The sequence below is a fragment of the Carcharodon carcharias genome, chromosome 10 (assembly GCF_017639515.1).
Source record: "Carcharodon carcharias isolate sCarCar2 chromosome 10, sCarCar2.pri, whole genome shotgun sequence".
Classification (NCBI taxonomy): Eukaryota; Metazoa; Chordata; class Chondrichthyes; order Lamniformes; family Lamnidae; genus Carcharodon; species Carcharodon carcharias.
The window spans coordinates 48,181,515-48,194,875 of record NC_054476.1 but is presented as its reverse complement, the minus strand read 5'-3'; the positions used below and the strand labels follow the sequence as shown (position 1 = coordinate 48,194,875).

The window sequence follows — 13,361 nt, the reverse complement described above, 5'->3', positions numbered from 1 at the left end:
AGGCTATGAACCTGACCCTACCCACACTGGTGTCCTCCAGTGCTGACCCAGCTCAACCCAGCTCCTTGCCCGGCTGAGATGCAATTTAGCTCCTCCTTGAATCTCTGTGTAAAATGGATAACCATAACTTTTCTTAAATGTTTTAACTTTTTGGAGGGTTCACAGTGGCTTGCCTTACCGGGACCTCTGTGGTGGCGCCAACTGAAATGCGTTTGGAAGTTGCTAAGTCTCATCTGTGTTTTGATCCTCCCTGAACCAAGGAAGTAGGAAATCTAAGCTCTGTCCCTTTTATGGACGGTGGAGTAGGAAAACGGGAAGTTCATGGCATGGGTTTTCCAGTGGGTTCTGCCAGATTCCTGCTAGAGTTATGGCATGAATGCAGTGGAACATTTAGTTAATTTTAGGGTCACAGAGTTTTGCACTTGATAAATGTTTAAGATTTTGTTTGGATCTTCCATTCTATTTCCACAGTTCAGTGTTCGCCTGGTCATTTTTATGATACAAACACACACAGGTGCATACGATGTCTTGTGGGGATGTATCAGCCAGAGTTTGGGCAGAATCACTGCATTGCATGTCCTGGAAATACTACAACAGATTTTGATGGATCAACTAATATTACTCAATGTAAAAGTAGGTATTAATACCTGTATCATAGAACACATATCTATTGTCTGTAGGCATTTCCTTTGGTGAACTTCTAGATGAATCATTTATTGTCTCAGTTATATTAAACATAAAAGGCATAGAATAAGGTACTTGGTAAATGGTGAAGAGCTAGAAACAGTGGAGGTCCAAGGCACTTGGGAGTTCAAGTGCATGAAACATTAAGTGTCATGAACAGGTACAGAAAATAATCATAAATGTGAACAAAACATTGGGTTTTATTAGCTGGAGCACTAGAATATAAGGTAGAAGCTATGCTGCAGCTATACAAAACCCTGGCTAAACTGTACTTGGAGTACTGTAAGCAGTTCTGGGCAGTAGACATTAGGAAGTGTTGGGGGTGTGCAGCATAGATTTATCAGAATGGTATCTGTACTGCAAGGCTTAAATTATGAGGAGAGATTTCCCAAACTAGGTTTGTCATCCCTGGAATTTAGAAAGCTTTTACATGATTTGATTGAAATTTCTAGATGTTAGATGGAGCTGATAGGGTAAATGGAAAGAAGTTATTTCCACTGGTTGAGGAGTCTAAGACTAATGGAGCTGGATTTTGCAGGAGTGAACACTAATGCAAAGGCAAAATACTGCAGAGATGCTGGAAATCTGAAGTAAAAACAGAAAATTCTGGAAATACTCAGCAAGTCAGGCAGCATCTGTGGAGAGAAACAGAGTTAACATTTCAGGTTGATGATGACCCTTCATCATCTCGATCACCCTTCATTCCTTGTGTTTGGCTGACCTAAGTAATGCCTCGATTTCAAAATGTTTATCCTTGGTTTCAAATCTCTCCATGGCCTCATTTCTTCCTATATCTATAATTTCCTCCAACCTCCCAACCATCGAGATATTTGCATTCTTCTAATTCTGTCCTCTTGAGCATCCCCAATTTTATTCACCCCATCCTTCACTCCATCCTTGGTGGCCCTGCCTTCACGTGCCCCTTAAGGTCCTAAACTCTGGAATTCCCTCCCTAAACCTCTCTGCTCCTCTACCTCTATCTCTGCCTTTAAGGCACTCCTTAAAATCTTTGACCAAGGGCGAAATTCTAAGGCCCCATTGTGGTGGGGATGGGTCGTAAAATGTGGCGAACCGTTCAAAACTCCATTGACTTTGGTGGGAATGGAAATTCCCACTGGCAGGAGGGGCTGTAAAATTCTGCCCCAAGTGTTTGGTCATCTGCCTTGTGTGCTTGTTTTGTTTGATAACACTCCTGTGAAGGGCGTTGAGGTGTTTTACCAAATTAAAGGTTAGTTGTTATTATAAATACTTAAGGAACCTCCAACAATCAGTAATTATCATTTATTAATTGCATCACAATTGTGGTTGTTCTATTCATCATTTGTCCATGTTGAGCATTTGACATTACACAAAAGAAATGCACTAGGAAATAATTAAAGATCAATAAACTCTTGAGAAATTTTGAGAAATTGAGAAGTTTGAATAAACAACGGTCTTAGAATGGGTATGCTTTCCAGAAGTCCAGATGACGGAAGGAAGTGCTTGTATATCAGCTTGGTATATTGTCATCAATGCTCTTGTACTTGAATGCCTGTGTTTTAGAACTCTTGCTGATTCTCTAGCTTGAGATGGCTTATTCGTAAAGCATTTAGCAGTTCTTAATTAATTTTTTTGTGGTTATTATATATCAGACAGACATTGTGGAGGAGAACTTGGAGACTATACTGGATATATTGAGTCTCCAAATTACCCTGGAGACTACCCTGCAAATGTTGAATGCACCTGGAACTTAAGTCCACCTCCAAAACGCCGCATTCTCATTGTTGTCCCAGAAATATTTCTACCAATTGATGATGAGTGTGGTGACTATTTAGTCATGAGAAAAAGCTGTAAGTCAGAACACCAATAAAATTCATCATTTTATGTTTCTCAACTAGATTTTTTAATAAGTGTGCATTTATCTGCTTCCTTTATAGGAGTCAATATGTTTGAATCTAAACTCCCAGTTTGAATCTAAACCTCCTTTGTTGAAGGTGATGACAGATTCATGATGGGAATATTGTTCCATAGATAATTATAGCTCTACAACATATTACCATCTTCAGTCAGACATTACACTCAGGCTCAATCTGAACTCATGCAGTGTACTGTATATACATATACGAAGACAAATAGCAGAGGATAAAGAGTAGTCAGAGAAGCAAAAATCTTGACTAGCTTTCTTTCTCCCACTGAGACCCATTGCAATCATTCTCTTCCTTCTCCCAACTGAAACCAGCTGAGACCAAATAACTAAGCAAAGATCAAGGACCAAACTTGACACCTTCCTGATCCACATAGCTCAGTACTATGCCACAACCAACCCAAAGTTTTTGACATCATTTTTGCATTCAAATGTATTCAAATGTCAAATATGATTGTTTGATATCAAATATTCTGATCTGGAATAAATTTTTCATGCAGCCAGCAGTGTTTTGCCATCTTTGACATCGAATGCAATCAAATAGCAAAAGGTGCTGGAAGGCATCAAATGTGTTCAAAGCTATCAATTGCTATCAAAAGTTATCAAATGTGGCAAATGTATTAAAGGCAACAAACGCACTCAGCAACTTGCATTGAAAAATACAAGGAAATTAATTATTTAAATAATATCTGAACTGATTCAGTTTTTTCATTTAGTCCAAAAAATCTTTCCACTATACATGCTTGAGAGTACCACCAGATCTCCGTCTGTTCTTAATTCATTTTATTCATTCATTAATTGCCATCCTGGGAACAAAACATGCAGGACGTGGGATGATTGGCCAGATTGGCATTCGTGGTGCCTCCCTCCCCTCACCCCCGCCCCCTCAGCATTCCCTGGAGGTTCCCTTCGCCCCCCTGCCCTGATCTCTTCCTTGGTGGCGCAATCCCACCAGTTCATTGACACTGTCCTCTCCACCTCCCAACTGCGGGCCAATACTCACCCCACCCAGTCTCAGGGCCTATACTCTTGCCCCCCAACTAGTCCTAGGGTCTATACTCCCCCTTCCACCCAGTCTTGGGGTCTACGCCTGCCCACCCAGTCTCAGCGTCTATGCCCACCCTGCCCCCACAAAGTCTCAGGGGTCTATAGTCTCTGCCCCCCCCAGCCTAGTCTTGGGGTCTATACTCCCCACACCCCTGCACCCAGTCTTAGGTCTATACTGGTTCCCCCCACCCCTGTCCCAGTCTCAGGGTCTTGAGCTTCGCGCCAACCTCCTGGGCCTCATTGTTGAACTCCTGCCCCCCACACCCTCACAAAGACTTTCTCCATCAACCATCGTCTCCCCCCCCACCCCCCACCCACACACACCTTACCCAACCAGACTCAGTCCTGCTGCAATTGCTGGTCCTACACCGGCTGGAAAACTGCAGGACAGCCAGCATCAGTTCCAGCCAGCCCTACAACCTGAACTCTCTGGTGGGGGAGGAGGGGGCAAAGAAGAGATTGGGGGTTAGAGACGGGATGTTGAGAGAGAGGGCAGAAACAGGGGGCAGGTGGAAGAAAGAGAGGGGTTTTTCAAGAGGGGGCTGAAGAGAGAGAGAGAGCAGAGAGAGGCACATGGGGTAGAGAGAAGGAAACAGGGGACAAGGGAGAGGGGAAGGAGAGGGGAACGGAGGGGTGGTAGAGGGGGAGGGAGGGGTAGAGGGGGGTAGGGAGAGCAGGGAAGGGGGTAGAGAAGGAGTACTGTGGAAAGGTGAGATAAGGAGTACATGGGAGGGGGTCAGAGACGGGGAATGGCGGAGGATGGGGCTGTTACAAGGGGGAGGGAGAAACCAGGAGATGGAGAGAGAGAGGGGTGGAAGGAGACAGGGGAAGAGTGAGGGGGGGAAGAGAGAGGGGAGAGAGAGAGGAAGAGAGGGGGGAAAGAGGTGGGGGAGGAGAGAGAGGGAAAAGGGAGATGAGAGAAAAAAACTGCTGCAATCTTGGGGATAGGGGTTTTGGTGGGTCTGAAGGAAATTGCTCCGGGGGGGTGGTTGGGGAGAAAACTGCTGCAGTCTGGGTGATGGGGGTGAGGGGTGGTGGTGATGGGGGACAGTGCTGCACTAGCTATAGATTATGAGGAAAAATATAAAATTAGCTTGTTAAAACAGAGTCTGCTTCTTCTAAAGTTAGTTCAGTTTTAGGATGATTGAAGCTATCAAAATTCAGAATTATGGAAAAAAAAACTCTATGCTTGTTTTTGGTGTCAGAATGCTTAAGGCAAGTGATTTTGCTAATCGCAGATGCTTGAGTGCTGCGGTTTGAAGCAATTGATGAAAATGATGTCAGTTATGCATCTTGCAATGTTAAATGATTTTTTTTTTGCAATTAATGTCAAATGAGTGCAATGACCACTGTGGAACGCAAATTATGTCAAATGTTTCGGGTAGGGAAGGTACATTTCACTATTGGGGTCTCTGGGGAATGCTGACTGACAGAGTACAGGGCAATTTGAGCAGGTTCAAATTGTTCTATGGATTTCAGTGATCGATTTTCAACTTGAAATCATCGCCTCCTATCCTAGCCCATGCAATCGATGTGCATGTTAGCAATCGGTGCATTCTATCTCTATAAGATTTGATGATGCCCACACAAATGCAGTATTAATTATGATCTCATTATTGGAAATAATATGAATTTGAATACTGAGAAATTACATACTTTGTATCTAGGTATCTGATCAATTGTAATTTACTTGACATTAAAATTTCATAGGTGGTTTGGATTTACTTTGTGTGAAATGTATAATGGGTTAACATAATTGTTAAAATAAAAGAAAATGTCATATGAATGTATTAACCAATGTGTTGTAAATATAGCACAATGAAATTTCAACTGCACAAGAATTTCCAGAAGAATAAATGTTAGATTTTGCAGCCTGTGGTTGATTGTAAGCTTTGAATTAAACAGAACATTAGATGCATTGTTTAAAATGTAACATACCTAGTTTTTCTCTCATGATTGTTGTTTCAATTAATCCACTGACAGTAATTCTGGTGATATTAATAGCGTAGAGTTGTTCAGCAATAGAAGTTGATCAGAGATTTGGATGAATTACTTTACATTCAAAAGTTATCAATATCAATGACTAAGTCTGTTCTTGTGTAATTGACCAGCATTGTCTAATTCAGTGACAACCTATGAAACCTGTCAGACCTATGAACGGCCCATAGCATTCACCTCAAGATCAAGAAAATTATGGATTCAATTCAAGTCCAATGAAGGGAATAGTGGCAAAGGATTTCAGGTTCCATATGTTACGTATGATGGTAAATACAGATAACCTCGCTATAAAACTTTTAAATTGGATGACTGTTTTGATGCTATTTCCTGCTCTTGCCCTGAACTGGAAAATTTCATCAACTTTGCTTGCAATTTCCACCCTTCTCTCACCTTCACATAGTCCATATCCAACTCTTCCCTTCCCTTGCTTGACTTCTCTGTCTCCATTTCTGGGGATAGACTATTAAGGTTAATTAACTATAAGCCTACTGACCCCCACAGCTACCTTGACTATAGTTCTTCAAACCCCACATCCGGTAGGACCTTATCCCATTCTCTTAGTCTCTCTCCTTTGCATCTATTCTGATGACCCACTTCCAGTATGTTTCCCCTTTTCCTCAACCGAGGATTCCCATGGTTGATGGGATCCTTGACTGTGTCCATTCCATTTTATGCACTTTTGCTCTCACCGACTTCCCCTCCCTTTCAGAACCTTGATAGAGTTCCTCTTGTCTTCCACTCTACCAGCTTCCATATTCAATGGATTACTCTCTACCATTTTCATCTGCTCCAGTGTGATACCACCAAACACATTCACCTCCCCTTACCTGACCCTCTACTTTCAGCATTACGAAGGGACCGTTCCATTTGCAATATCCTGGTTCACTCTTCAGTCACCCCCTCCCCTTCCTACAGCACCCTTTCATGCAAGCGCAGGAGGTACAACACCTACCCTTTTAACTCCTCCCTTCTCACCATCCAAGGCGCCAAACACCCCTTCCAGGTCAAACAGCACTTTTCTTATATTTCTTTCAATTTAGTATACAATATTTGCAACTCATGATGTGGCCTATTCCGCATTGGGGAGACCAAACAGAGATTGGGTGACCACTTACTAGGACACCACCCTTCAGGCAACAAGCATGATCCCAAGCTTCCAGTCTTCAGCTTGTTCCCGCTCTGACCTTTCTGTCCTTGTCCTCTTTCCAATGAAGCTCAATGCAAGCTGAAGGACGATCATCTTTTGACAGGACACTTTACAGCCTCCCAAACTCAAGATTGAGATCAACCATTTTGGATTGTAAACTCTTGCCCTATTTTGTTTCCCTTTTCTTTGGTGTTGTGTCTTGTTTTTCTCTCTTTCCCCTCTTTTTAGCTTTCAGATGGCAGCTGCTCATGATTATTCAATTCAGACCTCCTCTAGAAATATCTTTTGTTTTTTTGCTTGTTCCACTTTGGCCTTGCACCATGAACCCATTTGTCATTTTATCTCTCCAGTCTTCCACCCTATCACAGACTTGTTTTGTTCTTCCTCCCAACCTCCCCCTTTCACTTGCTTAAAACCTTTTACATTTCTAACTTTTTTCCATCCTGATGAAAGGTGATCAACTTGAAACATTAACTCTGTTTCTTTCTGCACAGATGCTGCCAGACTTGCTGAGTATTTCCTGTATTTTCTGTTTGTATTTTATCCTGTCATTACCTGACATTTTACATTTCTCCCTTCCAGGATGGGCCACTGAAGTCAGGGGTTATGACTCATGGGGCTGAATTTTACCCTTGATGGGCAGGCGAGCAGCGGATCACTGCCGCTGAAATGGACCCCGCCACCATTTTACGTGGGCTGGCCAATTAAGGCCCGCCCAGCATGATGCCCGACGGGAAGCACTATGTGCTTCCTGTGCGGGCAGGGAGAGGGGATTCCCCAACTGTGAGAGTGCGCTTTTTCGCGCAGATGCGCGAAAGAGTGCATATCTCCCTGAGGCTAAGTGGCGCCTCAGGGCGATCGCTGAAAGGTGGTGAAAGTTGAAAAATAGAAAAATTTAAAAATCATTAACATGTCCCCCTCATGTGAAAATGTCACACGAGATGAGACATGTTAATAACGTACACAAAAACTTTATTAAACTTTTTAAAATCCAAAATCAAACCTCATCCCACCAGTGCATGAGGTTTGTTAAAAAATTGCTTACCCGCCTGCCAGTTGGGCCTATGTGCCGAGCCGAAGTTCACACGGGCTCCTCAAAATCCTCGACAATTGGTGACTTAATGGCCTTAACAAGGCCTTTAATTAATGGCGGGCGCGCGTCGCGCTGCATAGCGCGCCCGCTGACCTAAACATTGCAATGCCGCGCGCTGACGTCAGGACGCTTGCGCGATGTTAGCGCGTGACATTTTTAGCGCTGACGTGCGGGCCCCACTACCCGCACGTCAGCCAGAAGAAAATTCAGCCCATGGTTGTTGAGGGCAGTTCTATTTGTGTTGGGGATACGCTAAGATGTGGAACATCATACGTGGTCTGTATAATGAAATGTGCTTTATAAAATTTTAATAGGTCATGAGTTAGATCAAGTGTAAAAGGAAAATTAATTGAATAGCAAACAATAAAATTTAGAAAAGGTGACAGTTGAAAGTAAATGAACTGGTTTAGGGAGAAAGATAAATTCTTTACCAATGCAAGAAAATAGTCGCTTGGCAGTACAGAGCTTGAGACTGCTGAAAAAAGGGACATACAAGAAAGAGAGAAGCTTCATCAGCATGCTTCTTTTCCCAGCAGCACAAGAAATCTTTCAGCAGATGAAAGGAGAGAACAAAAAGAGTATATGTGACTGAACAACAGAACATCACCGGCATTTAGAAGACTTTTTGTAATTGTGCTTACAAAGTCATTAAAATAAACTTTAATTTATTTTCTTCTGTTGTAGAAGATTACCAAGAGCTTATTGAGGATATAGTTCGAGATGGTCGACTGTACGCATCTGAGAACCATCAAGAAATACTGAAGGTAGATTACAGTGAACCAATATTGGACCGAGGTTTATTTGAATATAACGTTTTCTCACATTTTCATTTTACAACATTGAAACACAAAGGCTTCACATTTAACAGCATCCTTTAAGTAGAATCATGATAAATGATCATTTATGTTTTCTGTGATAACTTTTATTTTCATCCTCTGAATTCAATCTATTTTCTTGGTCTAGTGCACTGGGAAATACTTTCCCGGCTAGGAATAGCATAGAATTAATTCTTAATTTCTGAAACAAGTAAACCACCTCACTTGTGTCAGCCTTGGCTCAGTTGGTAGCACTCTTGCTTCTCTGTCATAACGTCTGGGTTCAAGTTCCACTCCGTAGCACAGAAATCAAAGCTGACACTCCAGTGCAGGACTGAGAGAGTGCTCCACTGTTGGAGGTGCTGTCTTTCAGGTGAGAAATTAAATTAATACCTGTCTGCCCTATCAGTGGATGGTAAAGATTCCATTGCACTATTTTATAGAATCACAGAATGGGGTCTGTACCAGCTTTCTGTAAAATTGACATGGTCCCACTCCCCTGCCTTTTCCTGGTGGTCCTTCAAATATTTTTTCTTTAGATAATTATCCAATTCCCTTTTGAAAGCCACAGTTGAATCTGCCTCCACCACCCTCTCAGGCAATGCATTCAAGATCCTAACAATTTGCTGTATAAAATAGCTTTTCCTCTTGTTGTATCTGGTTCCATTGCCATTCACCTTAAATCTGTGTCCTCTTGACCTTGATCTTCCCACCAATGGGAACAGTTTCACCCTATCTACACTGTCCAGACCCTTCATAGTTTTAAACACCTCTATCAAATTTACTCTCAACCTTTTGTTCTCTAAAGAGAACAACCCTAGTCTATCCTTGTAACTGAAGTCTCTTACCCCTGGAACCATTCTCAGAAATCTTTTCTGCACCCTCTCCAATGCCTTCACGTCCTTCCTGAAGTGTGGTGCCCAACTTTGAACACGATACTCCAGTTGAGGCTAAACTACTGCTTTATAAAGGTTCACCATAATTTCCTTGCTTTTGTACTCTATGCTTCTATTAATAAAACTCAGGATTCCATATGTCTCATTAACTACTTCCTAAACCTGACCTGCCCCCTTCAATAGTTTGTACACATATACCTTCAGGTCTCTCTGCTTTTGCCAAACCTCTATTGACAGAACCATCCAAACCTATGATCTCTACCACCTAGAAGAGCAAGGGCAGCAGACACATGGGAGCACCACTACCTGCAAGTTCTCTTCTAAGGCACACACCATTCTGATTTGGAACTATATCACCATTCCTTCAATGTTACTGGGTCAAAATCCTAGAACATCCTTCCTAATGGCACTGTGGGTGTAGCTACACTACATGGACTGCCGCGGCTCAAGAAGAAAGCTCACCATCACCTTCTCAAGGGCAGTTGGCGATTGATAGCAGATGTTAGCATTGCCAGTGAAGCTCACATCCTGTGAATGAATTTTTAAAAAATCATTTAGAATTGTATCCTTTATTCTATGGGCTGGGTTTTACAGACCCCACTGGCATGTTTGAAGGTGTGGGAGGGGGGTGGGTGGGGCTTGTAAAATGCAGTGTGTAGCTTTCACACCACCTTCCCACCCACCCTGACCCATCTCCCATTTTATGGAGGTGGGGGAGGTGTCAGGCAGCCTGCCTAGCATTGGACCTGTTGAGGCCCTTGAGTGGCCAATTAATGGCCACATAAATGCCAAATTCCGCCTCTGCCACATTTTACCCATGGCAGTGGGAGGCCCACACCAGGTAGGTGGCCTGGTGCTTTTAACTGTACGAGCTGGTCTGCAAGAGAGGAGATGTACTTTGTGGAGAGAGGGCCCTGTGCCCATTGAAGGCACCCCCCACTATGTCATACACCTTTAACCCTCCCCCATGGCCTCCCATGCCTCGCACCCCAACCACTTTACTACCCTCACTGGGGTCAGCCAGTTAGGCCCCGCCAATACCCCGGTTTACCTTGAAGTCCGGCTCCATAATCTCCTCTCGTGTCCAACAATCACTACTATTCTCAGTTTCATATCACTCAGCCAACTTCAAATCCATGGTACCACAGTCCCCTTTATTCCATGGGTTTCAACTTTGCAGACAAGCCTATTATATGGCACTTTAACAAGCACCTTTCAGGAATCCATGTACACCATCAGCTGCATTACCTTCATTAACCCTTTCTGTTACTCCATCGAAAAACTCAATCAAATTAATTAAACACTATCTGCCCTTAACCAATCCATGCTCATGTTCTTTAATCAACATTTGTCCAAGTGAATGTTAATTTTGTCCCTGATTATTGTTTCTAAATGCTTCCCCACTACCAAGGTTAAACAGACTGGCTTGTGGTTGCTGTGTTTATTCATATACCCTTTTTTGAACAAGGGTGCAACATTTGCAATTCTCCAGTCCTCTGACACAACTGCTATATGTAAGGAGGATTGGAAGATTATGACTAGTGCCTCCACAATTTCAACTCTTATTTCTTTCAGTATCCTTGAATGCATCTGTTCCTGTCCTAGTGGTTTATCAACTTCAATACAACCAGCCTTTCTCATACCTCCTCTTTATCGACTTTTAGCCCATCCAGTGTTTCAGTTACCTCCTCGTACATTACACCTTTCCCTCACCCCTCCTTTTATCACCCTTTTACTATTTATATGCCTGTAGAAGCTTTTGGAGTCCCTTTTATATTGGCTGCCAGTTTCCACTTGTACTCTCTTTACTGTTCTTATTTTCTTTGCATCCCCTATGAACTTTCTATAATCTATATATATATAAATATATTATATATATAAAATCATACATATATATGTATATATAATCCCGGTTTCTTAACCAATATTTATTCTCCAATCGCCAACACAAGAACAGATTATCTGGTCACGTTGCTGTTTTTGGGAGCATGTGGTGTGGAAATGGGTTGCAGCATTTCCTATATTGCAATAGCAACTGCACTTAAAAAGTACATAATTGGTGATGAAGCGCTTTGAAATGTCCAGTGGTTGTGAAAAGCGCCATATAAATGCACGTCTTTATTGTTTAATATGTGACAGAGAGTTATGGCATTATCTATGAATTGTTAAAATGTTTCCTTTAACATTAAAACTTCACAACCATCTGCAGGACCAGACTCTCATTCTAACATATTTCTTGGGAACAGAATGTTCTGTATGCTACAATGAGTCACATTGCTATGGTGAAAAACAGTCCGTAAAATTTGGCTTGTAGAGTTTAGAGCTGAGCTCCTAGATCATTATAATTTGAGTTTAGGGGAAGAGTGAGTTCTGTGCTTTTGTGCAGATCCTGCTAGAATTTTTTAATAGTGTATTCCTAATTCACTTCTGCTGACTCAGCATTATGTTTAATTTCATAAACAGCAGCAACATATCTTTATGGTGTGTTTTTAACATAGTAAAATATCTCAAGACACTTCACAGGAGTAAGTATCAATCAAAATTTGACAGGTGAATTATTAGATCTTCATGAGTGTGTAATATTAATCAAATTGGCAATTAAATTATTTCTCACAACCGGGTCACAGAGTACTGTGTACAGCTCCGGTCACTATATTAGAGAAAGGATGTGATTGCACTAGAGAGGGTACAGAGGAGATTTGTAAGAATGTTGCCAGGAATGGAGAATTATAGCTATGAGGAAAGATTGGATAGGCTGGGGTTGTTTTCTTTAGAACAAAAGAGAAGAGGGAAGAGTTAATTGAGGTGCACAGTGTTATCAGGGACCTACGTAGAGTGGATAAAATGGCAGAATTGACCAATTTTAGAAGATTTGCAACTCATGACATATCCTCTCATCACGCTGAACTCACTGACTGATTTGTGCATTAATACTAGTGTGCTTTGTTAATATGCCATTATTTTTCCAGCAAGGTTTGGCCTGTTATTTGATATTTTTGACTTTGCAAAAATATTAGTTCATTACAATATTATATTCCAATCCTCTCAAGTTCATTTTTATATACTTTTCTGCAAGCAATCATTTAGACTGGAACAAGCTCCACTGAAAATGGCCTCCCACTACTGATCTTAATATGTTCACTTGCACTTACCTATGGAGGTCACTAGGTATCAATCATTAGTGAGGACAAGTATTATCTTTTCTCATTCATAGCCAGGAACACTAAGAAAAATTTACCTGTAAACTTGCTACAAATACATAAACAAATACAAATATTGAACAGTCAAAGAGTGTAATTCATATTGACCTTTGTTTTTATCAATTGATGATTACAAAACTTGGATTTTGATTGATGCCTATATAATTTTTTTTTCAGGACAAGAAACTCATCAAGGCTCTGTTTGACGTGTTAGCACATCCACAAAATTACTTTAAATACACAGCACAAGAATCCCGGGAAATGTTTCCAAGGTCATTTATTAGACTATTGCGCTCAAAGGTTTCCAGATTTCTACGGCCATACAAATAGTTGAGAATTTCTGACACCCTTGAGCATTTTGGAATTTCATTAGAAAAGCTAAAAATGTTTCCCTTAATCTGTTCTCCTGCAGTTTGTATTAACTCCTTTACATTGGAATGTAAAGCCTGGATGTCTTGCATCATTGCACTCTGTTAAGTAGCCAAAACATTGAACACTATAAATCCTTCATGGTGGAATAGAAATAATATGATCACTTGGACAAAAAGACAATATTCAATTTCTTTTAATTTATATTA

At 41.5% G+C, this 13,361-nt stretch overlaps 1 protein-coding gene across 1 annotated transcript in view; it reads left to right on the top strand.

The window, feature by feature from the left end:
* Positions 1–13,113, top strand: part of scube2 (signal peptide, CUB domain, EGF-like 2) — a 219,743-nt gene extending 206,630 nt beyond the window's left edge. Inside the window, exons 15-18 of the mRNA XM_041197877.1 lie at positions 472–633; positions 5,746–5,898; positions 8,557–8,636; positions 12,961–13,113. Coding sequence (XP_041053811.1) covers positions 472–633; positions 5,746–5,898; positions 8,557–8,636; positions 12,961–13,113 — 548 coding nt within the window. The remainder of the gene's footprint in view (positions 1–471; positions 634–5,745; positions 5,899–8,556; positions 8,637–12,960) is intronic.
* Positions 13,114–13,361: the final 248 nt, after the last annotated feature.